The sequence below is a fragment of the Odocoileus virginianus genome, chromosome 11, assembly GCF_023699985.2.
Source record: "Odocoileus virginianus isolate 20LAN1187 ecotype Illinois chromosome 11, Ovbor_1.2, whole genome shotgun sequence".
Taxonomy (NCBI): domain Eukaryota; kingdom Metazoa; phylum Chordata; class Mammalia; order Artiodactyla; family Cervidae; genus Odocoileus; species Odocoileus virginianus.
The window spans coordinates 341,054-367,408 of NC_069684.1; the positions used below are offsets into that span (position 1 = coordinate 341,054).

The 26,355-nt window shown below is 48.7% G+C and overlaps 1 protein-coding gene across 4 annotated transcripts in view; it reads left to right on the forward strand.

Annotated features, from left to right (window-relative positions):
* Window positions 1-26,355, forward strand: part of IPO9 (importin 9) — a 36,820-nt gene that overhangs the window by 3,420 nt on the left and 7,045 nt on the right. For 3 of the 4 annotated variants that reach the window (XM_070473781.1, XM_070473780.1, XM_070473782.1), the window contains exons 2-14: window positions 5,898-5,959; window positions 6,172-6,258; window positions 6,977-7,178; window positions 9,665-9,753; window positions 10,605-10,691; window positions 11,156-11,275; window positions 11,386-11,486; window positions 11,673-11,731; window positions 12,312-12,463; window positions 13,114-13,212; window positions 14,264-14,370; window positions 14,717-14,856; window positions 17,090-17,249. In XM_070473781.1, the coding sequence (XP_070329882.1) occupies window positions 5,898-5,959; window positions 6,172-6,258; window positions 6,977-7,178; window positions 9,665-9,753; window positions 10,605-10,691; window positions 11,156-11,275; window positions 11,386-11,486; window positions 11,673-11,731; window positions 12,312-12,463; window positions 13,114-13,212; window positions 14,264-14,370; window positions 14,717-14,856; window positions 17,090-17,249 (1,465 nt within the window). The remainder of the gene's footprint in view (window positions 1-5,897; window positions 5,960-6,171; window positions 6,259-6,976; window positions 7,179-9,664; window positions 9,754-10,604; window positions 10,692-11,155; window positions 11,276-11,385; window positions 11,487-11,672; window positions 11,732-12,311; window positions 12,464-13,113; window positions 13,213-14,263; window positions 14,371-14,716; window positions 14,857-17,089; window positions 17,250-26,355) is intronic. The other variant, XM_070473783.1, reaches the window with a different exon arrangement.

Here is a 26,355-nt window from a genome sequence, read left to right on the forward strand (position 1 = left end):
AGCAGTGCAGTGTGTTGCTTTCATTCATAAGCTTTGCTTCCCCAGGCCAGCATAGTACAGACTTTCTTTTGATCCTGACTTGTTTTGCTGTGTCGGGTCTCAGTCACACCCTCGAGGTCTTCATTTTGTCATTTGGGATCTTTGTTGTGGCGTGCGTGCCTAGTTGCTCTGTGGCGCGCGGGCTCTTAGTTTCCTGACCAGGGGTCAGGCGCGCGCCCCCTGCACTGCAGGGCGGACAGCACACTTGCTTATGTGGCGTGAGAGCCTAGCTCATTTTTTTCTTTTAGTGATTTCTTTTTGTTTGTTAGAAATGAAGACATTTGGCCCTGACTTAGTTTTTTATGTCTTGCTCCCAGCAGATAGGTCACAGAAAATACATTTTTTCTTTCCTCCCACCACCGCTGTGTTGAGCTGGGGAGGGGGATTCTCTCTCTCGCTTTTCCTGGCATCTCATGCTGCCCAGATGTCTGTGTTACTCTGTCTCTGGTGCCTCGAGAGACAAGCCTGTGGGCTGAGGTCTGCTTCCTGGTTCTCACGGGCGCTTTTCTGGCTCTCTTGCAGTGTAGCGTAAGCACTGTCAGCTGCGAAGGGAGCCCCTCCAGGACCCAGACGCACTCCTGGGCGCGTGGTGGGCACTGAGCCCAGCGGAAGGCGGCCGCGCTCGGAAAAAGGCCAGTGGTGGAGTTTTCTTTTTCCTTTCAGCTGTGGTTTTGTGAAAGTCCTGTGAGAAAGGGGGCTTCCCCAGAGACTCTGTCCTTCCCAGACAGGCTGGTCCCCAGTTCTTGGTGCAGGAGCTTTCCTGACCGTCCAGCCTCAAGTCTCCAGTTGGCCCTTGAGACCAGAAGCTTGTATTTCTCAGCTTATCCTTTCTCCTCCATGCTGTCCTTGGAGCTTCCCTTCTAAGCCAAGTTGTAGAAGGATCCTGTTTTTGCCTAGTGGGTTGAAGTGAGAGAAAGGGGAGCACAGAAAACCACGGAGGGCAGCAGAGGCTGAAAGGCCAGAGGGTGGTTTGGAGAGAGCCGAGAGGCTCCTTCCAGAGGAGGTTCGACCGCGCCATGTGGGATCGGGTCAGAGGTTAACCCTGCCCCACTGGGAGTTGATGCTAACCCAGGTTCACAGGGTTAGTTGGGAGAGGAAACCAGAGAAATGAAGTTTCTTAAGGAAAATGGCTTGAGAAAGCTGACTTCATATAGCCCGCTTGAGAATGTCCCTCTTAGGCTTAACTTCATAGATTGAATCTTACTTTAATCTGTATTTGTCGTTTTCAAGCAAGACAAAGTAAGCAAGCGATGGCTGTCTGTGTCTCTTGTATTTTCCCCGCCTTAATCATCCCAGAGTGAGTTAGTCAGGTGTTCTCATGCTTTCTGGAGAAATTACGTTAATTTCAGCAAAACTGAAAATCCCCCAACACACACTAAAATAAAAACACTTTTTTCTTTATGGATTTACATAGTTATATTGCATCAAAAACTACTATATGATCTCTGTTAAGTGAATATCTGTAAATAGGATTTTTTCCTACTTCACAGAAGTCACCAGTGGATAAGGCAGTGGTATTGATAAGATTTAAAGTCAGAGAGCTTGAGGGTTTCTTCCTGGCATTTCATCCTGTGTGTTACTTTTTATAGAGCACAGAGGTCACCATCTGCAGAGCACCACTTGTCCTATCTTGTCACACTTACGATTTTTTAAGTAAATTAAAATTTACTGGAAATAAAATTAAATCTTATGGTATGAAACTCCTCTATTGTGACAGATAGCCTATATATATGATGGGTGTATAGTCTAGAATACATTAGGTTAAATAAAATTGCTATCTTCCCTCTTATATCCCCCTTTAACCTAGTGCATATGAGCTCTTTGTCTTTGAATTTTGGGGGTTTCCAAACCAAAGTTGATCATGTCACTGTCTTTGAAATTCTGGGAGCCTGTAGTGAAGAAAATCTATTCTGTTTATCCATTCTGTTTTAAAGATTTGTCCTTAGGTGATACTCTTTGAAGATTTTGATTTCCATTAAAGCTTTTGAGCAGAGAGTCATATTTTTGAACTTTCAAGCCTCTTTCCTCTGTGGTGGAAATAAACTTTCAGACAAAATCCGCCATAGAACCGGGTTGTAGGTACAAATCCCCCGGCTGATGTAGGTTTTTGGGCCCCCACATGGATCTTAATCTTCTCATGGTCTCTTCCTCTCACCATCTTTTATTGCAGTCCCAGTGATGTGTGAGGCATGGTGGTGGAAATTGGGGTGTGATCTTTGATAGGTTCCAGAACAAGATGAATTTAAAGATTACGTTTGAATGAAGAGCTCCCGGTTACTGTGACCCTCACCAGACTGCCACCTCCTCATGGCCTTGGATGGAAAACAAGTGTTCACACAAAGCTCTTCTTTAAAAAGAGTGGACGTGGAGGTTCTCGGGTTGATGAGAAAGGACCCCTGTGGAGAGCCCGCCGGGTCTTCCTGCAGTAACGACTCTTCTGATGGTGCAGGGTGGGCTGGTGGGGAAGGCCTGGTTCCTTCACGCTTCTGGGAGCCTCGGTGTGAGCTCTCCACCACTATCTGTCCTTGCATTGGGAGGTAATTATTCAGATCGGCTTAAGCTTTATAGTCTCCACTCAAGTTTCAAGTCTTTCTCAAAAATGTCCTATATTATGCCTCAGTATCTTTCTTTTTCACACCTTGTGGTTAAAGATTTTGTTTATCTTGATCTCGTTTGTCCCTGTAGTGATGATCCAGACCTTGTACTTTTGGCAGGAACATTAATATCCGTATCGGAGTGGTCCATGCAAAAATTGTTGAAATGATGCCTTAAAAGAAAACAGTGTGTGTCCTAGGTAATTTATGAGTGTGTTATAGACTTTCTGAAGGACTTCACATAGGCTCATCAGGATCAGCTGACAGGGTTCAGGGGAGAGAATCCTGAGCTTCTTAGCCAACTTGGAGCCTTCAAGTTAGCACCCGTTGTCATACCGAAGATCTGAGGCCAGAGGGCGTGTGGGGGCCCTAAGAGGCGTCCTTTCCCCTCTCCCCCTTCCGTGGGTTTCACACATGCGCTTCAGAAGGCTTTTCTCTCACTCAGCTTGAGCTTTGGTCAGTATCCAAGCAGTCTGACTCACCTATGTTAGTCCATTGGGAAAGTTGACTCCCATATCTTTGGGTTGTAGGGACCTATTGTTTATTCTATTAAAAATGGGTTTTATAAAATTTAACAGAGACTGAACTAGCCAGATTAACCCTAAGAATTAGAATGGACTTCAGTATCTTTGGAGGTAGTTCTGCAGATTTGAACTGTTTGTGATTTAATAACTTACTAACTGCTATAGAAAGAATGTGGCGACTTTTTTAGTCTTGCAAAACTCTCCTTTCCTGAGTGAAACTTAAGCGCCATAGGATTGTATCAGTAATTGTAGATTAAAATAAGAGTGTAATAAGAATGCGTAAGAATCCAGTAAGGTAGCATAAATAAAAGATACAAGAAAAGTTAAAATACAGAATCAGTAGCCTTCATATACACAAACAGTAAAAGGCTAGAGGATATAGTAGTGGTTTTGTTTTGTTTTTAAGTCCTTTACAATAGCAACAAAAAGATTAAATGTTTAGGAGTGAAATGAACAGGAACTATGCAGAAACCTATTGGGGCAACTTTAAACATTCCCAAAAGGTTTAAAAGCAGGCATGAACAAATGGGACTGTGAGCTGTCCTTGGATAGGACGGCGCTGCATTCTAGACGAGTGAGACGGGTTGATTCTGAAGGTCACCGAAAAGTAAGCTTGGAAGGAGTAGCTCCCAAAACACCAAAGGCAACAAATAGAAGAGAAGTTAGTTCTAGCAGACACTGAAACCTTACCTAAAGCCTCTATTATTGAAACAAACAGCACGGCACTGGCACACAAACAGACAAATAGAACTGCGGAATAAAACAGAAAGTCTAGAAACAGACACGAGTAACTGTGGAAGTTTAGTGTTGATAAAGGTGGCATCTCAAAACATTGCGGTGAGGACAGACCTTCAGTAAAGGTGCTGGGACGGCTGCGTGGGGAGCCTCTTGGGATTGGATCCATTCTCATACCATGCAAAGAATAAGTGGCAAAGGGATTCAGAACCTAAATGTTTAAGAAGAAGCCATAAAAAATGTAGAAGGAAATATGGACAAATTTTTCTTTATCTTTGGCATAAAGAAAGGCTTTCTAACCACAGCTCAAAATCCAAAGGCAGCAAAAAGATTGATAAATTTGACTACCTTAAAATTTTAGTTTGACACAAGTTAGAACCAGCAAGACTAAAGTACAGCTGTGCCTAGCGTATTCAAACTGCAGAAAACCAAGAGAAAGAGACGATTTTAAAAGGAGTCAGAGGGAAAAAAAAAAGGAGTCAGAGGAAAACAGTACCTTACTTGTGGGGGAACAAGAATTAACAGCTACGTTGGACTGCCCTTCAGAAGCCATACAAGCAGGAGAGGAGTGGAGTGAAATATTGAATGTGATCATAGAGAATATATTACCTGCCTAGAATTCTGCATCCACCAAGTTAACCTTTAAAGCTGAAGAATTAAGACGTTCTCAGACCAGGAGACTTCTCTGGTGGTCCATTGGTGAATACTCTACACTCTCAATACAGGGGGCCTGAGTTCAGTCCCTGGTTGGGGAACTAAGATCCCACACGCCCCCTGTTCTTGAGCCATTTTGAGTTAATTTTTGTGTGTGGTATGAGGTGAGGGTCAGGTTAATCCTTCCGCACATGGGTATCCAGTTGTCCTAGCGCCCAGTGTTGACCAGACTGCGCTTTCCATACCGAGCGATCTGTCCTGTCGATCTGCATGACTGTCTCTGTACCACTACCACACTGTGTTGATTGCTGTAGATTTGTAGTTAAGTTTTGAAGTTGGGACGTGTGAATCCTCTAGTTCAGGTCTTCTTTTTCAAGATTGTTTTGGCTACTTGGGATCCTTTGAGATTCCATATGAAATTTAGGATGGGTTTTTCTATCTCTACAGGACAGTCATTGGAATTTTGGCAGGGATGGCATTGAAGGATCTAAATTTGAATTTGGGAGTGAGAGTGCAGCCTCCCCATATGCTTGTGTGTGTGTGTGTGTGTGTGCGTGTGTGTGTGTGTGCGTGCGCACGCACGTGCACGTGTGTGCTGGGTCTCTGTGGCCACGCAGCCTTCCTGGTTGTGCACGCAGCATCCCCGTATGCTCATGTGTGTGTGTGTGTGTGTGTGTGTGTGTGTGCACTTGTGTGTGTGCTGGGTGTCCGTGGCTGCGTGGCCTTTCCTGGTTGTAGTGCTCGGGCTTCTCATTTCAGTGGCATCTCTTGTTGGGCAGCCCGTGGCACATGGGGTCTTCTAGACCAGGGATCCAGACCATGTCCCCTGTGTGGAGAGGAGGATTCTTACCCACAGTACCACCAAGGAAGCTCCCATTATGCATTTTGAAATTACCACTTACTTTGCTTATTAGAAACTGTTGGCTTGTAACAGTTGTGTTTTTAGGACTAAACCTGTTAAGACCATATTTTCTTAAACTTGATCATCTTTTACCTGATGGTGTAGATCTGGGCAACTCCTAAAGTCTCAGCTTTTAAGTTTTCTTTGGGGTTAGGTAGCACCAGTTTTCGATTAGACGCTGCATGTATTGCCACCTTGAAGGGCAAGACAGCATGCAGTGACAGGGGGAGTGAGAGGTGCTGGGACTGTTCATGGTGAGCCACCCCCACGCTGCAGGCTCCCTGCTCCTCTTTCTTAGAGGAGTTAGTCTGAGCAGTCACTAGCACTTCTGGAGGCACCGAATCAGACTCTTCTCTGAGATCTTTCTTGTTGGCATCAGGGTTAGAGCTCAGTAAACCACTGTGGTTTTCCTGGGTGCCCTTAGACTCACAGTGGCATTTTCTCTTCCAGAATTCGGTGTCCACCTGGCAGAGTTGACCGTCGATCCCCAGGGGGCACTGGCGATCCGTCAGGTAGGTCAAGACTGACTGGCCCAGTTTACAAGTAACTTCTCTCTACTGGGTGGTAAAACTTTCTTATGGGAAAGCAAAAGGGTGAGGCCAATTTATAAATAACTTAGAATTTTGCACCAGATGTGGACAGGCTTCAGATGGTGTGTTGGCCCCGTGTGCGGGGTATGAAGAAAGGCTTTCCTGCTTTCCCACCTGGCTCATTTCCTCCACAGCTGGCCTCAGTTGTCCTGAAACAGTACGTGGAGACTCACTGGTGTGCCCAGTCGGAGAAGTTCAGGCCTCCTGAGACCACAGAAAGGGTGAGGAAAGGCACTTGATCTGCCTCGCTGTGGAGGTTTGAGGGGCCGTCGTAGGAGCCTGGGTGTCAGCGTTCTCTGAGCAGAAGGGGCTGTCACGAGGCCAGGCAGGAGGGGATGGAGAGATTGGCGGCTGCTGTTCTGGGCGACATGCTGCAGATAAGAGGGCTTGAGTGCCAGGCGGACCTGGTTCACGTTCCAGCCTGCCTTTTACTAGCTATGAAGTGTTCTAAAAGTATTCTAACTTCTGAGGTTCAGTTTCCTAAATATCTAAAATTCCACCTTCAGAGAATTGTTTGCAGGTTGCATGGGGTAGCGTTCCTCCCCGGTCCGGCGCTGTGCAGCCGTCCTGGGGCCCCATGATGCCTCGAGGTCTGAGGTCCTTTGGAACTTGTCGCAGTGGGAGTGTTCTGTGTGCCGTCTGGGACAGCTGCTCTCCACTCATGGTGCCGAGCGCTTCAGATGGGGCTCAGGCAGCTGACAAGCTCAGTTTTGAGTTTCATTTAGTTTTCATTACTTTAAATGACCACCTGTACCTGGTGGTTCCTGTAATGGACAGCGTGAGTTTGGAGACCGTGGGTGAGCTCTGGGTGAAGTATTTGTGGAGTCTGCACAGTTATGCAGTGTCCTGCCCACATTGCTTTTCCAGCACCTGAACTGGGTAGCGACCTGCTGCTCTCTTACACCCTGGTCTGATGCAGGTGGCTTCTCTCCTCTCCAGGCAAAGATCGTCATCCGGGAGCTGTTGCCCAACGGCCTGAGGGAGTCCATAAGCAAGGTGCGCTCCAGCGTGGCCTATGCGGTGTCGGCCATTGCGCACTGGGACTGGCCCGAGGCCTGGCCGCAGCTCTTCAACCTGCTCATGGAGATGCTGGTGAGCGGAGACGTGAACGCCGTCCATGGTGCCATGCGGGTGCTGACAGGTATTGGCACCATGCCCTGGCCTACGGCCTCGGACCCCACGCGCACCCCGCTCTTCCCGCTCTCGCCTCCACGCTGCCCTCCCACATCAGGGACCCTCCCCCTCGGGAGAGGGCCGCGTGTGGTGGTCTGGCCTGCAGACTGCAGTCCGCAGTCTGGCTGTACCTTGACCCGACCTGCTCGTCTCTTGAACCTGAGTTTCCTGGTGTGTAAAGCCCGGGTGATGTTGCCATCCACCTGGCGGGAGCTACTGGTGGCCTCGGTGAGCTCATCTGGGTCAGGTGTCTGGTGCCAGTATGACGGGTTTGCAGGAGGTGGCAGCTGATGTGATCATCATCATCATTATACAGTGTTCTCCACGTAGTTCAATGTAAAGATAAGAATAGTCAAGTTTTATGGAAATATGGAAAGAAAATAACAGTCACACGATATAATCAAGACCTTCCTTTGGCCAGCTTAGAAAATATGTAATCTTTGGTGTCTTTTCTTTCTGTTCTGAGCAGTTGAGAAAAATACTTTAACTTTTAGTCCAAGGAGGTTTGGTGAGGAGCTCTTCTAAGCATGGGTGGTCTGTCAGTCCCTCAAAGACCTGCTCTTAAGTACCGCCCCACGGCCGGAGTCTCCCAGTCTCTGCAGATCCTGCCGTGCTTCCTCTCTCCTGCTCTGCTTTGCATTCAGGGAATACTTGTGTGGACCTTAGCCGCTGGTGGTTGATGTGTCAGAAAGCATGGTTCCTTCTGTTTATACAACGTTTCATACCTTTTCTCCTCCAGCATCTGCCAGCTCACCTGACATGTATTCTCACCTAGTTAGGAAGGGCGTTTCTGTGGGTCTTGATTTATTAAACTTGGCATCGGGGCCCAATTTTATGAGTCCATCTAGTACTGAGTTTGAGCACGCTCTGGGAGGTGGTGGACAGGGAAGCCTGGAGTGGTACAGGCTGTGGAGTTGCAGAGTTGGACACGAATGAGCAACTGAACAACAGCAGCGGTCTAATATTGTTGGTTATACCAGTTCTGCGTCCAAAAGCAGTCCCTCCTCTCGTTTGGTCTCACACCCCCTCCTCCCATGCGGCCCGCCTTGTCGCCCGCCCAGCTGGATGTGCTTGTGCTGATCACCTGTGATGTGTGCTGTGGCGCGTGCAGCCCCCTGCTGAGAAAGGCACACGCTCCTGCCCAGACTCGCACGTCTGCTCACGGCTCTGCTTCTCAGGTGACCTCTCAGACCCTTCTGTGGGCTGAGCTTTCCAGGACTCTCTATTCACAACCTCGTGCTGCCAGAATATCAACTAACAGATCTATTTTCTGCTAAGGAAAGGAAGCCTATTCCTTCCCTGTCTGCCAATACAAAGTTCAGCTTCCTCCTGTAAAACCTGGAGGAAAGGTACCTGTCCCTGTCCCCAGCGTTGTCCTGCTGCAGAGTCCTTGCTGTGTGTGACTCGGGGAGATGACTCTGCACTCGGCTGCAGGGAAGGAGCTGACAGGGCGCGCGCCTGTACTGGAGGCGGCGGACGTGGGTGGAGAGCGGCCACCTCGCACCAGGGAGCTGCTCCATGAGGCTGGATTGCACTCCAGGGGCCGCTCAGGCGCGCACGCAGGGCACGGCGCCATGTGTGGGCAGGAGACCAGGAGGAGAAGGGGCTCATCGCGGCTGTGCAGGGCCCTGTTCTGTCTGCCTGGTTTAGCAAGGCTTCCTGTTAAACTAACCGTTCATCTGCGAGAACCAAGGCTGATGGTAGGAGGCAGCTCAAGCCCAGCTGTCACGCTGAGGCTGCTGACACACAGGCCTCGGCGCCCTCTTCCATCTCAAAGCACTTTGGAGACGCAGCTGCTGGCATCCTGCACTCTGTCTGACTTGATGAGTGACTTCAGAAAACTTATTTTGGACTTAACTATGTGAAGAGTGGTAAACTGAAGAATGAGCGTCAGAGTACAAAATGCAGTTGGTTAAGCAGCAGACAAGTGAGCGAACGCGGGCTCGGGGCCTGTGGTCCACGTTTGGTGACGCATTTCTGAGCTCAGCTTGCTGTCTCGGTGCCTCGTGAGGTTTTGGACGTGAAGGGAAAGTGTCATTCCATGGCCAGACTGACGGGGTAGCGACCCCTTGCTCTTCCTCTGAGCAGCAGCCTGACCTTGGTCAGTCGACGCTGTCCCCATGTGCAGGCTGGAGTGGAAGCCACGTGCGTCACGGTGGCTTCAGGGGGCGGGCACTGAAGGCGGAACCGAGGCGCGGCACCGCACGGGGCACACCCTGGGCTGATTCCAGGTTCTCCCCGGTGACCGCGGGGCCCCCGCAGTCTCGTGTGCGCTCCTCTATTGCTGCAGTGTCCTCTGTCCCTTCTAGCAAGTAATTCAACCGCTTCCCTACCCCAGGGTAGGGCTCCTGGCCAGTGTCTTTCCCTGCATGCTCCCTGAAGTAGTTCAGCAGTCGTCACATGAATGTGTGTATGAAGCAGTGTTACTTTTACTGCCTGCTTTCTTCTCTGTAGAATTCACTCGAGAAGTCACTGACACACAGATGCCGCTGGTTGCACCCGTCATCCTCCCAGAGATGTACAAGATCTTCACCATGGCTGAGGTAGGGTCTCGCGTTGCCGAGAGCGACCTGGGCTCCCAGCAGCCTGTTGTGTCTGCTGCTGATCCCAGACCTGAAGGCAGGAGCTGACCGAGGGCTGCATCGAATGAGCCTCGGCCCCTTCCCTTGCGACTGGGAGGCCAGGCCTCTTGGGGGAGAGCGGAGGGCTGCCGGAGCTCCACGCTGCTGCCACGGGGCTGCCCAGGCCCCTGTGGGGCCGCCCAGCCGCGTGTCGGGCAGTCTCCCGCACTGCACCCGCGGGCCTTGCTGTGTGTGCTGGGCTGGTGGCTGCCCGCTGGAGGGTGTTTCAGCCTTGCTGTGTGTGCTGGGCTGGTGGCTGCCCGCTGGAGGGTGTTTCAGCCTTGCTGTGTGTGCTGGGCTGGTGGCTGCCCGCTGGAGGGTGTTTCAGCCTTGCTGTGTGTGCTGGGCTGGTGGCTGCCCGCTGGAGGGTGTTTCAGCCTTGCTGTGTGTGCTGGGCTGGTGGCTGCCCGCTGGAGGGTGTTTCAGCCTTGCTGTGTGTGCTGGCTGGTGGCTGCCCACTGGAGGGTGTTTCAGCCTTGCTGCTCCCCCCCTTCCCTAGCCGGGGGCTGTGTTTGGGAAGCACTCCACTGACTGTGTCGGGGTTCCGAGGCGCACCCAGCTTCACGTTTTCAGTCAGATTAGCCCACAGAGGCCTTTATACAAGGCTGATTCTAGTAAGTTCTCACATTGTGGTGGCTTCTATTCTGTGGATTAAATAAATCTGTCCCCTGGACAGGAGTGGTAGACATCTCGTGTCTCGGGGATCCAGTCCCGTGTCAAGGCTGGGTGATCACAGGTGGGTCACTCACGTGCTCGCTGCACTTCGCCCCCAGGTGTACGGGATCCGAACCCGCTCCCGAGCCGTGGAGATCTTCACCACCTGCGCCCACATGATCTGCAACATGGAAGAGCTGGAGAAGGTGAGCGCGCCTCTGTCGGGGCAGCTGGTCTGCCCTGATGTCTTGTGGGATGTGTTGGGCACACACCAGCCATGCTTTTGATACAGTGAGCATCCTGGCTGGATTCCTCATCCATTTGTAGCTTGGTTTCCTTTCCTTTGAGTCTTGCTTTTCCTAGCACCTTGTCCTGCATCCATTTCACACTGGCTGGCGCCCAGGGCTTTATCGCTCTTTCATTGCCTCCTGTGTGGGACCAGCCTAGCTAAGAAATACCGATCCCTGGGATCAGGAGTGGTTTGAAGAAGCTTCTTGTGAGCAGCTGCCAGTGTTGGATCAGGACACGGCAGACCCTGGGGACACCTCCAGTGACCTTGTGGCCACAGCCTTCTGACTAGGGCCTGAGCCTGGAGGGTCTGGAGGTGCCACGTGCCTGGATGCCATGGATTCGGGCTGAGTCCAGGACTGATCCTAGTTTCTGCCTTCAGGGCGCAGCCAGAGTCCTGATCTTGCCCGTGGTGCAGCGGTTCACAGAGGCCTTTGTCCAGGCCCTGCAGGTCCCAGAGGGCCCCACATCCGACAGTGGGCTCAAGATGGAGGTCCTGAAGGTGCGTGCTTTCTGTTGGGGAGGCGCTGGGAGCCTGCAGGGTGGTCTGACATCAGTGATCTTTCTCCCATGTCACTGGTAACTCTCATGTTTTTTCCTGTAACTTCTCAGGCAGTGACAGCCCTGGTGAAAAACTTCCCAAAGCACATGGTGTCCTCCATGCAGCAAATTCTGCCCATTGTGTGGAACACCCTCACTGAAAGTGCAGCTTTATATCCTTTCTGGGAGAGGGAAGGGTCCCACCACCCCCGTAGTTGGGAATCTAGAGCCTTGGGTCTCACATTCACGTGGTTCCGCTTTTTTAAAGTATCTACTCCTAGTGTTGGAGTATGTCATGTTCCCTTGTAGATTGTGTGTAAAGCAGACTGCAAATTCTATTTCTTTACTCTTCATCATACTTATGTGAGGACAGAAGTCAATTACACAGAGGAAGTAGAGGACCCTGTGGATTCCGATGGTATGTAGCATGTTTGGTCTTAATGGTATACCTTGTGGAGAAGGGAGCCAGGAAGAGCCAGGACAAAGGCAGGAAATTAGAGGCTTTGCTCTCTCGAGAATGTTCTCATTGAGTTTCCTGTCAGTGGATTAAATGTGGGGAAACAAAAATTGAAAATCTGTAGTCTGTTCCTCATCAGCATTTGCATAAGTCTCGTGAAATCATGGAATTTCTCAGTGGAAAATATATTCATGTTTCAGATTCTTTTTTCTTTCTTTTGGCTGCACTGCGTGACTTTCAGGATCTTAATTCCCCAACCAGGAGTTGAACCCAGGCCCTCATCAGTGAAGGCCCCAAGTCCTAACCACTGGACCACCAGGGAATGCTCTGGTTCTTCTACTGGAAAAACCAAAAGTGTTTAATACCCTCGAGTTCCCTTCTTTGATTCCTCGGGCCCTGTTCCATTCCCTGGAGAATCGTAATTAGCAAGTGCTTTAACTGACTGACCCCTGACTCACAGAGGTGATGTATTTCCTTCCCAGCATCTGTGCATGCTTCTGCCTTCTGGCCACTAAGAGCTTCTCTCACATACTCCCTGTAGGTGAAGTCCTGGGCTTTGAAAACCTCGTGTTCAGCATTTTTGAGTTTGTCCACGCTCTCCTGGAAAACAGCAAATTCAAAAGCACCGTCAGGAAGGCCTTGCCTGAGTTGATTTACTACATCATCCTCTACATGCAGATCACTGAGGAGCAGGTAACTGTGGGAGTCAGCAGCGTGCATGAGCAAGTGCGGCTCGAGTGTGGGGTCTAGGTCAGGTGATCTGTTTATTTCTAAAAACTGACACCTGAAGAGCAGCATGACCGGAAGTCCTAGGAAAGCTGTGATTTCATTCACATCATTTTACTAAGTCCCCGGGTGCTGGGGTTGATCAGCTTCTGTGGTAGGTAGTTGGACTTGTAGAATACTCCCACTTTGATACCTGTAGGACCCCCAACCAAGGGAGTGATAGCAAGAAGAGCCTGGCCTTTCTCTATAAATAGTGAGACACGGTGTTCAGTTCATTAGCCTGGTCAGAGAGTCATCAGACCAGAAGAGAGTATTAAAAATACGTTAATGCCTGTACTGTGTCCCAGGAATTGACGTGATTTTCACATTAGATTCCCATCAGACCTACTAGACTCAGCAAATTGACCTGTTGGGGTCACAGCCGACTGACAGTAGGAGGGGCCAGCAGTCAGCCACCTTCTGCAGCGGCCTTAGCTGTGTGGCTTGATAAAGGGTTTGCTTCTCTGCATCAGAAAGAGTAGCATTATGTTCAAGATAAAGACAGAAGGCTGGAATCTTCCCGCGAGTGTGAACCGGAAGAGGGACCTCACAGAGAGCTGACTGCATCGTCCTTTCAGATCAAAGTGTGGACTGCCAACCCCCAGCAGTTTGTAGAAGATGAGGATGACGATACCTTCTCCTACACCGTCAGGATCGCAGCCCAGGACCTGCTGCTGGTGAGAGGGCTGCCCCGCCGCCCCGCTCACCAGGGTGCTGGCGGTATCAACTTCTCCTCTTCGTTCTAGACCTCCCTCGAAGCTTAGCTCAGTGCTGGTCTTGGGCAGCTTTACCTTAGACTGGGGCAGGTAACAGAGTAGCTTAGATGGTAAAGAATCTGCCTGCAACCCTACAGGAGGCCTGGGTTCAATCCCTTGGTCAGGAAGATCCCCTGAGAAGGGAATGGCAACCCACTCCAGTCTTCTTGCCTGGAGAATTCGATGGACAGAGGAGCCTGGTGGGCCACAGTCCGTGGGGTCGTGACGACTGGGAGATGACTGAGCGACTAACACAGAGCATCTCAAGTGAAGTCTGAGACTCAGGAATTCCAAAGTCCTTGGTCTGGTTCTGATTTACATGCCAATATTGATGTAAGAATTGTGCAGGGCATGTTATTGTAATGGGAGAGGGTGTTTGAATCAGAAACTCTTCAGTTTAGTTCAGTCTTCAGCAAGAGTCTGTGTATAGCACAGACTAGAGACTGGCAGATTTGAAAAGCTTTGATTGCTGCGAGTGAACACCCAGGTGGCTGCCCGTTTCATCTGACTCTGACCGGAGCACAGAGCTGTCTCTAGCCTGAGGTCTGTGGGGAAGCTGCTGTCTGTCTGGTGCGACACTTATTCCCATTTCACTGTTGGTGGGTAGTTCTCGTCCTTTGGTGTTTCTAAGGCACCTCAGGAAGACCATGCCATGTCGCTTAGTAGATTAGCCTTGCTTTTCCAAGTTGACCTCCCAGAGGACAAATACCTGGTCCATCGCTGTCCACAGCTGGGTCTCTCATTGACCCCTCCCTGATGCTCTGCAGAATGTAGCCGTGGGAAGCCATTCATTTTGCAAGCTTTAGATAGCTCAGCCTCTGCAGAGAGACGGGTGCTGCTTTAACTTAGAGACCTTCGTACAGCTCAGGATCACATTATGAATGTATCTGATCATGTTAGCCGCGTGCACGGCAGTGCAGTTTATGGTTTTAATTTGCACAGAAATTTGTTGGCACCTCTCCTCTCGCCCTAGGCTGTGGCCTCTGATTTCCAGAATGAGAGCGCAGCCGCCCTGGCCGCCGCGGCCGCCCGGCACTTACAGGAGGCTGAGCAGACCAAGAGCAGCGGTGCCGAGCACTGGTGAGAGGGGGCAGCGGGCGCCCTCATGGGGGCACCCTCTGGGCTTCGGGTGAGGGCAGGCATCCTTGCTTTGAATCACCTGTTCTAAAGCAGTTTTTCCTTAAAATAGTTGGTTCAGTGTTTTTATTTTATCCCTTTTAAAAAGCCTGGAAAGGAAGGACTTTTGCTTTGTTTTTAGTTAGAAAAACCTGTTGCTGTTAAATTATACTGTCTTTAGATACAGGCTTGGATTGGAAGAGCAGCTCAGCGCCCTTCAGGGTCGGGCTTGCTAAAGTGCCGTTGCCTCAAGGGCTTGTGTCTCCGGCGGTGGGTTTGTGTGACTCGGCTGTGGGGGTCCCTTTGGCAGGTGGAAGGTCCACGAGGCCTGCATGCTGGCCCTCGGCTCGGTGAAGTCCATCATCACTGACAGCGTGAAGAGTGGCAGGATCCCCTTCGACATGCACGGCTTCCTGACCGGTGTCGTCCTTGCAGACCTCAACCTCTCAGGTGTGTTTCAGCACAGCAGGATTCTGAGGGGTCTTCAGCCCTGTTGTTCACTTATGTGAACCTTGGGGTGGGATTCTTCTTGCAGCCTGGAGCTGATGGGGCTCCTTTGACTCTGCACTGCCCAGGGACCTTGACTCAGGTGTCAGCAGCTCTGAGTCTGGGGCGGCCTCATCGCTCGTTCTTCCTTGCCATTCTCCCACGTCTGCCCCCGGGCTCATGCCCACTGCCCGGCGTGGTGTTTGGCGTCTGAACGGGATGCGAGGGTGGCTGCTCTGCAAGTTGTAAATGCAGAGCCCCCTGTGCCCTCGGGCCGCGTGTGTTAGGCTCATCCTCTCTGTCTGCTTCCCGTCAGTTTTCTCAAACTATCTATCCTCTCTAAAACTGTTCTAACTAGATAATTGAAGTGTTCTGTTCTCACCTTTGTGTTCACTACTAGCTTTAAAAATAATCGCCTTAACTGCATGGAGCCCATTCCTCACAGCACAGGGCGGTGGGTTCGGGACAGCGGCGTCTGTGTGATTCTCATCCTGAGAGCCAGACCCCAGCACTGTCTCTGCTTCCTCTCTGAGCCTTAAGCCCTGGGACCCTCGCATTGTTCCTGCCATGCCAGTCCACTGTCTTGTGTCCTTTTCCTAAGTTAGCCCTTTGGGTAGCTTAGGCCATTGGAGAATCTTCTCTTCTGTCTCTACATGAGGTCATTAGGTCATCTCTCATCCTGAGTCGCAGGTCACAGCACTAAGCAGTCGAGCGTCGTGATCTCAGACCCGCTGAGGATACTCCCTTTTGTTCTGCAGTTACCACGTGTGCAATGTGTTGTTTTTGCTGTACAACATGTGCAGGTGGAAGCCCTGTCTCACACACCCTTCGATCCCACAGCTCCTGGCCCCTGATGCATGCAGTGTGATTATACGTTGATGACGGTGCTGGAATTTCTAACACCCACCAGCATATTCTTTCCAGAATTTGCCCTAGCAAAGCTTTTCTATACAAGCCATTCTCAAACTTTTTGGTCTCGGGACCCGTTTACACCTTTAAAAATTTATCAGTGACCCCAAGGAGATTTTTTTTTTGTCACATGTAACAGTATTTAACATACCAGAAATTAAAACTGAGAACCTTTCAGAACATGAGAATTGCAAGCATACGTCCCACTAGCTGTCAGAGCCGTGGTGACATGTCATGTAACCTTTGGAAAACCACTGTGTACTCGACAGGGAGTGAGACCAAAATAGACGACATCGTCTTAGTTTTGAAAATGAAATGGTTTGAAAAAGAAAATGGTTTTACTTTTATAACTTCCAGGACTTCTTGGACTGTATTTTGAGAACTGTTACTCTGCATTACGTGATTTATTATGTAATTATCTGGCACGGTTTGCTAGGTTCCGTTGAATAGGTCCCATCAACTAATGTTTATTGTACAGATCACAAAGTTAAGCCCTGTAACAGCTGAATAAGTATAGTCTCTATCCTCAAGCATCTTAATAATAGGCAGGGCACAGTAATCCTTATCCCAGTGGCTGGAATATCTATCTATATATGTATATATTTAAATACATATATATAGGTAGGTAGATAGATAGTTCATGTTAGAAAGCTGATGACATGAGATTAAAGTGGCACAGAGACAGTTAGGATTCCTTCAGCCCAAGAGATTGGTTAGATAATGCAAGGAGAGGTGAGTGTGTTGGCTTAAAAACCAAGCGCAGAAATGGCAAGATAAGATGACAGCCTCCTAGGGTGGGCTGCATGCCTGAGTTTGGAGGCACAGAGGGGAATTGGAGGTGATGCCAGAGGCACAGATCCAAGGGGCTTTATTTGGTAAGCTGTGGAATTTATTGGCATTTTAAATAAGACAATGACAGAGATGTAATTTGTAATATTCCAGTAGTGGTCCAAGGGTAGGGAAAAGCTGGCTGTGGAGAAGCTTCCAGAGAGCCGGTTAGCAGTGCATAAGGAATGGCGAGAGCTGGGGTGGGGTCAGGGCTGGGATGTCTTTTTAGTCTAGGAATGTTCAGAATGTACCTTGGGAATCTGGGAGACTGGTTTAGGTTCTGTGCCATAGGTCACACGTTTGCTTCTGTCTTTTACAGTCTTGCTTTTCCTGTTCGTTAGCTGTGTGTGTGATGTAGTGCCCAGTTCCTGCAGCACGCCGAGGGGTGGGGCTGGGGAGGAGGGGGCGAGTAGCTGGAGCGTGTCGTGTCCTGCCCCTGACTGCTCTCTCTCCTTCCCAGTGTCGCCTTTCCTCCTGGGCCGGGCCCTCTGGGCTGCCAGTCGTTTCACTGTTGCTATGTCCCCTGAATTGATCCAGCAGTTTCTTCAGGCAACAGTCAGTGGTCTTCATGAGACACAACCCCCGTCAGTCCGCATCTCCGCAGTGAGAGCCATCTGGGGGTGAGTATGCCATCTTGGAGCAAGCAGGCCTGTCTTAAGGAAACGTTGCTCAGGGCAGAAGTCCCAAACAGCAGTTGCTCAGGCCACTGTGTTGCTCGGAAATTTCTGACGAAGATCTCCTGCAGAATAAATGTTGGCAGGACGGGGCTTCTGTGAGTCCCAGCTGTGTCCTGTTTATACTCCTTTCCTTTTCAATTCAGTCCAGTTCTGGGACCATCTGGACAGCCCCCTGCCCCACAGAGGGGCCAGGCCTGGGCTCTGAGAGAGACCTGACTTGCCTGGGGCTGCACAGTGGTGGAGCAGAGCACAGAAGCGGGCTGCTAGTCCAGCCCGCCTGCTTGACTGATGGTATCTGTGCTAGAAACCAAATTTGAGATAATATGGCCTGCAAACTGTGTGTGTTTTCCCCAATTTTGCATCTTTCTCACAGCTCGTGGCTCAGGTAGTCCTTTATTTGTGCTCCTCCCCAGACCAGAGAGGCATTGGTGTTTGCAGGGGTGTTTTCAAGTCCAAACCTAAGAGCCTCAGTTGAGTCCTAAGAAATGCTTGAAACCCTAAAAACACAGAGTTTATCTTCCACCCGCCTTCACTGCCGCCTGGCTTTCTGAAGCAGATTGAGACACTGGGCATTGTTGTGTGTCCTTAGAGAGCACTAGGGTTCGGGCTGTCAGAGCAGTCTGAACAAGGTACCCTCGCTCTTATCCCTCCTGCACCCACAGTTTGGCATCTGTCCAAGTGCGGAGCCACCTGAGGACAAGGAGAGCTGTTGTGAGAAGACAGGCTCACATCCTAGCCGCTGACTTGCCAGCCGCAGTCCTGGCTATGGTCCCATTTGGCTTGATTCTGTCATCATCACCATACACCAAGGAGCCAGGGGAAATCTTACCCACCTGTGTATTAGGTTATAGGAGCACAGACTGTCCCAGCTCTGGATTGAGGAGTGGTCCAGGAACTCTTGGAGAACATTGACTGAGACAGTTACCAACAGATGAGGGAGCCTTTGTTGAAGTCCACAGTCCAGTAGAGACTCCAGCACGGCACTGGGGTGAAAAACTCAAGACTGGACACTGGCAAGAGGCTGGCCACTGAAGCCTGAAGGAGCTGACTGCTGCTTCTGATGCGAAGACAGCAACGCAAGATGTAAAGGAACCCAAGGAACCAAGAAAGCAGGACATCAGAAAAGAACACAGTAGCTTTTCAGTAACCAGCCCCAAAGACATGGAGATCTGTGATTTATCTGATAAAGAATTCAAAATAGTCATTTTAGGGAGTTCAGTTAACTACAGGAAAGCATAAAAACTCAAGTTCTTGAAATCAGAAAAACAACTCACAGACAAAATGAGAAATTCAGCCAAGAGAGAGAAATCATAAAAAAATAACAGGTGAGTTCTAGAGCTGAAAAATATAGAAAATGACATGAAAAAAGCCATAGAGAACATCAGTAGCAGAATGGATCAGGTAGAAGAAGTTTGTGAAATAGAAAATGGGGCCTTTGAAATTATCCAGTCAGAGGATGACAGAGAATAAAGAATGAAAACAAAGGAAGAAATGTGAACCCAGTGGTACCTTTAGGAGAAATAGTAGATACATAATTGGAGTCCCAGAAGAAAGGGAAGAAACCTTTTTAAAGAAATAATGCATGAGAACTTCCCAAATCTGAGGGGGGATTTGCACCTCCTAGTTTTAAAGCTAATATACTTCACCCCAGAATTTCAGCCCAAGGTGATGTTCTCCAAGACACAGTGTAATAAAACTATCTAAAATCAAAGACAATTTTCAAAGCATCAAGAGGCAAAAACCTTTTTTCATACAAGGAAGCTCCTGTAAGGCCACCAACAGATTTCTCAGCAGAAACTTTGCAGGCCAAGAGACAGTGGAGTAATACATTCTAGGTGCTGAAAGAAAAAGCTGCCAACCAAGAATGCTTTACCTGGCAAAGCTGTCCTTTGTAAGTGAGGCTGGATGAAGACTTCCCAAGACAGACAAAGCTGGAGGGCTTCTTCACCGCTAGACCTGCCTTACAAGAAACACTGGAGATTCTTCAGGCCGGAATGAAGAGATGCATGTTACTAATGTAAAAATATACAGTATATTGCTACAGGTAAGTATATTATTGATTCAGAATACTCTAATACTGTGATATGATGGTGTTAGCCACCTGACTCTAGTATAAAGGGTAAAAGATGAAAGAACTGCAAATAACCAGCTTAATGAACCCAGGTCTCCTGCATTGTAGGCAGACGCTTTACTGTCTGCGCCACCAGGGAAGTCCTCATTATAACCGATACACAGTGTAAGAGTGGTTAAATCATGACCTCAGAGACATTAATGGATGGGAGTAAAGGGGTAGAGGTTCTTTATATCTGTAAGATGCTTTATGGTGACCACAAAGCAAAAGTCTGATAGACGCACAAACAATAAAGAGAAAAGAAGGAAGGCATTTCTCTGTGGAAGATCACCATTCACAGAGGAACACAGCCAGAGGGGCAGTGGGGAACAGGGGGCCACAGGAGAGCCAGCAAAAAGTTAATAAAGTGGCCTTACTTATCAAAAGTTATCTTAAGTATAAATGGACTAAATTCTCTAATTAAAAGTCAGATTAGCTGAATGGATTGGAAGAAAGAACCAGTTGAGACTACAGGTCTTAAGACACACAGGCTCAGAGTAAAGGAATGGAAAAAAGGTACTCTGTGTTAAGTAGAAACCAGAGTGAGAATATCTGTACTTTTATCAGCAAGTAGACTTTAATTTAGAAGCTGTTATATGAGACTGCCCATTATACAGTAAGGGGGTTAATTCATCAGGAAGATAGAACAGTCACAAATATATGTGCATCTGCCATCAGAGCGCCTAAGTATACCCAGCAGATCTTAATATCTGAGAGGAGAGACAGACCGCAGTACAATAACAGCAGATTTATACCCCCTCCCCATTACAGTGGGTGTTTGTCCAAACAGAAAATGAGTGATGGAACATTGGACCTAAACTGCGCTTTCAACCAGATGGACCCAGCAGACCTACTGAGCAGCTGATGGGGCAGCAGCTGAGCGCACCTCCCTCCCAGGCGTGCGTGGGGTGTGCTCCAGGACGGGCCACAACGCCAGCGTTGGTCAATCTAAGGTGGAAATCATACTGAGTGAAATTAGTTACAGTAGGAAAACTAGAAAAATCACAGATACATGGAAATCAAATAGTACTTTTCTGAACAACCCATGGGTCAAAGGAAAAATTAAAAGAGAAATCTAAACATGTCTTGAAACACATGAAAATGGAAATACAGCATACCAAAACTTAGAGGATACAGAAAAAGAAGTTCTAACAAAGGAAGTTTATAAATGAAAACACTTAATATTAAAGCAGAAAAAGAAAAAACAATCTCACTTTCTTCCTCAGGAGCTCGAAAGAAAACAAACTAAGCCCCGAGGCAGCAGGAGGAAGATGAGGAGAAGCCAGAGAGACAGAGGAAGAGTCTGGTGTTTTTAAAAGATAAAGTTATATAGCTGGACTAAAAAGGAGAGAGAGAACCCTCAGACAAATCAGAAATGAAATAGGAGACTTTACAACTGATGTCACAGAAAGACAAAGGTTCATAAGAGACCACTGTGAACAAGTATATGCCAACAAATTGGGTAACCTAGAAGAAATGCATAAATTCTTAGAAACATACAGCCTAGCAAGACTGAAGCATGAAGAATTTGAAAATCTGAACAGACCAGTAGCTAATGAGCAGAGTGAGTCAGTAACGAGAAGCCTGCCACGAGAAAAGCCCAGGACCAGATGGTTCCACTGGCGAGTTCTACCAGACGTTCAAAGAAAAGTAAATACCAGCCCTTCCCAAGCTCCTTCCAAATACTGAAGAGGACGGAACATTTCCAAACTCATTTTTCTAGGCCAGCGTTACCCTGATAACAAGGACACTGCAGGAAAAGAAAGTAATAGGCCAGTATGCCTGATAAGTATCGGTGCAAATTCTCAACACACTGCTAGCAAACTCAATTCAACAGCGCGATAAAAGGGTCACACTACATGACCAAGTGGGACTTATTCCTGGGATACAAAGGGCTCAACATACATAAACTAATTAATAAATGTAATATCCAATTAATAGAATGAAAAATAAAAACATATGAATATCTCAATAGATGCAGAAAAAGCGTTTGACGAAATTCGGTACCCTTTCATGACAAAAGCTGAAGGAACATATCTCAACACAATAAAGGCCATATATGACACCCGCCCCAGCTAATACATTCAGCAATGAACGGCTGAAAGCTTTTCCTCTTGGAGATCAAGAACAAGGTAAGGGTACCCACTCTCACCACTCCTTCTCAACATAGTACTGGAGCTCCTGAGCAGAGCGGTTAGAAAAGAAAATAATAATGAGCTATCAGAAAGAAAAGTTTAAAAAATAGTTGCATCAAAAACAATAAAATATCTAAGAATAAACATAAGTCACCAAGATGAAAGAGCTATACACAGAAAGCTATAAGATATCGAGGAAAGAAATTGAAGACACAAACTAACACATATTTCATGTTCATAGATTGAAATAATGAACACTAATTAAATGTCCAAACTACCAAAAGCAATCTACAGATTCAGTGTAGTCCCGCTCAAAATTCCAATGGCATTTTTTACATAAATAGAACAAACAATTCCAGAATTTGTATGGTATCACAGTTCTTGATTTTAAACTATATTACAAAGTGATAGTAATCAAAATAGGATGGTATTGGCATTACAAACAGACACAAAGATCCATGGAGCAGAATAGAGCACCCAGCTGCAAACCTACACGTCTGTGGTCAGTTACTTTATGACAGAGGAGCTGAGAACACACGGGGGGAGGACAGTCTCTTCAGTAAATGGTATTCGAAAAACTGGACCCTTATCTTACACCCTGCTTATTTAACTTATATGCAGAGTACATCATGTGAAATGCCGGGCTGGATGAGTCACAAACTGGAATCAAGACTGCTGAGAGAAATATCAGTAACCTCAGATATGCAGATGATACCACCGTAATGGCAGAAAGTGAAGAGGACCTAAAGAGCCTCTTGATGAAGGTGAAAGAGGAGAGTGAAAAGGCTGGCTTAAAACTCAGCATTCAAAAAGCTTACTTAAAGTCATGGCATCCAGTCCCACTACTTCATGGCAAGTAGATTGGGGAAAAAATGGAAACAGTGATATTCTTGGGCTTCAGAAACACTGTGGATGGTGACTGCAGCCATAAAATTAAAAGACGCTTGCTCCTTGAAAGAGAAGCCAAGACAAACTTAGCATATTCAAAAGCAGAGACATCACTTTGCCAACAAAGGTCCATCTAGTCAAAGCTATTTCCAGTGGTCATGTGTGGATGTGAGAGTTGGACCATAAAGAAGGCTGAGCGCCGAAAAATTGATGCATTTGAACTGTGGTGTTGGGGAAGACTCTTGAGAGTCCCTTGGACTTCAGGGAGATCAAACCAGTTAATCTTAAAGGAAATCAGTCCTAAATATTCCAATATTCGTTGGAAGGACTGATGCTGAAGCTAAAGCTCTAATACTTTGGCCACCTGATGGGAAGAGCTGAAGAAGAGCTCAGTGGAAAAGACCCTGATGCTGGGAAAGACTGAGGGCAGGAGGAGAAGGGAGCAAGAGAGGATGAGATAGTTGGATGGCATCACTGACCGAATGAGCATGAGTTTGAACCAACTCCAGCGGATAGTGAAGGACAGGGAAGCCTGGCATGCTGCAGTCCATGGGGTCACAAAGAGTTGGACATGACTTAGTGACTGAACAACAACAGTCTTAAACCATATACTGAAGTCAACTCAAAATAAAGACTTGAACCTAAGACCTAAAATCATGAGACTCTTAGAAAAACCATAAAAATTAAACTCTCTGACACTGGTCTTGGCAATGACTTCTTACATTTGACACCAAGAGGCAACAAAAGCAAAAATAAATGGACTGCGTCAGGTTAAAAAGGCACAGCAAAGGAAGCCATGAGCCAAAGGAAGAAGCAGCCTACCGAAGGAAGGACAATATTTGCAAACCATTTACCTGATAAGGGGTTAAAACGCAAAATACACCACAGACTCATACAGCGCAACAGCAAATAAACAATCGGTAAAAAATAAATGGCAGAGGATTGGAAAAGACATTTTTTCCTAGAGAAGATGTACAGGTGGCCGACAGGTACATGAAAGGGTGCTCAGCACCTCTAGTGACCCAGAAAATGCAAGTCAGAATCACAGTGAGCTCTCACGTCAGACTTTTCAGCATGGCTAGTATCAAAAAGACAAGAAGAGGACTTCCATGGTGGTTCAGTGGATAAGAATCCACTTACCAGCACAGGCACATGGGTTTGATTCCTGGTCCAGGAAGATTCCGCATGCCGCGGGACAACTCAGCTCGTGTGCCAGAACTGCTGAGCCCACGCACTGCAGTGAAGGCCCAGCACAGCCAAAAATAAGCAAGCTAGTTATTTATTTACTTATTTTTTTTAAAGATAACAAGATTAACGAGGGTGTGGAGAGAAAGGAACACTTTTGTACTGTTAGTGGGAGTGTAAATTGGTGCAACCACTGTGGAGAAGAGTTTGGGGGGGGATCTTAAAAAAATTTAAAAATAGAGCTACTATTTGATCCATCCAGAGGAAATGAAAACACGATCTTGAAGCGATGCCTGCACTCCTGCACTCCTTGCTGTGCTGTTCACATAGCCAGGCTGTAGAAGCTGCTTGAGGGCATCAGCCGAGGAGTGGGTGAAGGTGATGTGTGTCCCGTGAATGGAACTCAGCTGTGCCAGGGAAGCCTGCTGTCTGCAGCAACTGGATGGACCTTGAGGGCACTGTGCTGAGTGAGATGAGCCGCACACTTCGCTGTGGAGGCTTCTGGAAAGGCCAGAGTTGCTGTGAAGGAGAGCAGAAGGCTGGGGGTGGGGGTGAGGGCCGGGAGAGGTGGAAGGGAGCTCACTGTCGTCCCAGGATGAGTCAGGCCTGAGGCTCCAGCATGGAGCATGCCTGTCGGCGGCCGCGCTGTGTGTAACGGAGAGTGGAGACCACACGTTCCCCCAGAAGAAGGGGGACCTGAGGGGACGGACATGGTGATAAAGTGGATGAGGGAAAACCTGTGCAGTGTGGATGTGCATCCAGGCACCGCAGCGCTCATGCTAACCATTTCACAGATGGAGTACACCGCAGTAAAGCGGAGAAAAATTTACATTTTATACTACTTTTATAGTTAGAAAGAATGTGTGATGAGAACTTTTTTTTTAATAACTTTCAGTTCTCTGATTCCACGGGCAGGGCTTTCTTGAAAGGTGCAGCTGCTGTCCCTGGAGAAGTAGCGGAAGCCATGAACATGCAGAGCAGAGCAGTGGCCCGGCCACGTTTTCAGAGCTGTGCGTCATGTGTGGAAGCGTGGACCCGGGGGCGAGGCCCCGTGAGGAAGGGTCTCGCTGTGCCTGTCCTCAGCCAGGGCTCGCGTGTGGCCTCTGCCCTCTTCAGTTCTGCAGCCAGGCTCAGCCCGGCTTGTCTTCAGCGTGTCGCTGAGCCTGCCCATCTCGGGTCACCAGTGCCGCCCGGCTATCCTCTCTCCTTACCCGTCTCTAACGTCCGTTCCGGTCACGGTGTGTGTGCCACTGCACGCTGCCTCAGAGCGCCCCCGGACGGGGTGCTGGTGGCAGATCCTTCACGTGGGCCGCGCTTCTCTGTCACATGTATGCCGACCTTCCTCCACAGCTCCAGGTTCACGTGTGCTCCTGTCTGTACCAGGACAGGCGAGCGTGCCTGAAGACTGACAGCGTCCACACTGAGCTTCCTGTCGGCCACCTGCAGGCCTCCCCTGCCTGCTGTCCCTGTCGCCCTAGAGGTGCAGACCCCACACCTGTGGGTCCTGCTCCTACAGCAGAGCTCTGTCCTCCCAGAGACACCAGCCCCTGCCTCTGGAGCTTGGTTCCCTCTCCTCCCACTTCAGCTGCCCCATGTGTGCTCAGAGCTTCTGCCTGAGTTCCTGCCGGGCCCCTTGCAGGGTTTTGCTGCCTGCAGCCTCTGACTGCTGCCGTCTTTACTATCTCAGCTCTCAAACTGGTCTTTCTGGAATCGAGTACTTGTATTTTTGCTGCTGCAACAGAAACTCTCATGGCCCTGGTTATCCTCTCGAAGCTCTGGGATGCAGGTACCCAGGAGAAAGGCAGAGCATGCCGAGCAGTCCATGAGGCCCCTGGACACAGCATTTTCCTGGGGTATCGGTTCCCCTAAAGACCGTAGGGGGAAGAAGAAATTAGATGTCAGAAGTGGTTTGTGAAGGAAAAAAAACTTTGAGACACACTGACTTCCAGAGTAAGGGTGAACCTCTTCAGCATGGCGTAGAAGATCCCGGATGGTCTGCGTGCACGGGGCGGCCTCTCTGACCTTCCAGGCTCTGTGGACACTTGGAGTGCGGCCGCCTCGGGAGGAGTGGGCCCAGCCAGTCCCAGTGCAGGTGTCTGCCCAGCCCAGGAAGGGTGGTGCAGGCATGGTGGCCTTGAGCATCATGGCGCTGTGACCCAGAAGCAAGGAGTGGTCAGACCTGAGGTCCAAGCCCACAGTTGTGCTGACACCGTGACCTCTGAACCCAGCAGCTGACACACAGATGTTACCTCTGAAACTTGCACTAAGAGAAACCATTCATTGAGAACCTGGGGAGGGCCTTGTCTCCACACCAGGTTCTTTTAACGCACAAAACAGTGTCTTTACCGACTTGTTACCATCCTGTAGATCAGAAAAATAAAGACGTGGATAACGTATTTTTAATAATGTACCCCATTGGACGTGGTGAGCAGCATCTAGTAAACGTTTATTGATTAAGAGGTTAACAAGATAGAAGTATGTGTAACAGATGTATTTTTGAGGTAAATTTTTTTAAAACTATATGTTGGAGTATAGTTGACTAACAGTGCCGTTAGTGTCAGGGGTCGGCACGAAGATTCAGTCATGCCCGTGTCTGTTCTTAAAGTCTTTCACCGTTTAGACGGTTACAGAGCACTGCACAGGCTTCCCTGCGCTGCACGACGGGGCCTTGCTGGCTCTCTGTCTTCAGTACAGCCGTGAGCTCATGTCCATCCCAGACTCCCACTGTGCC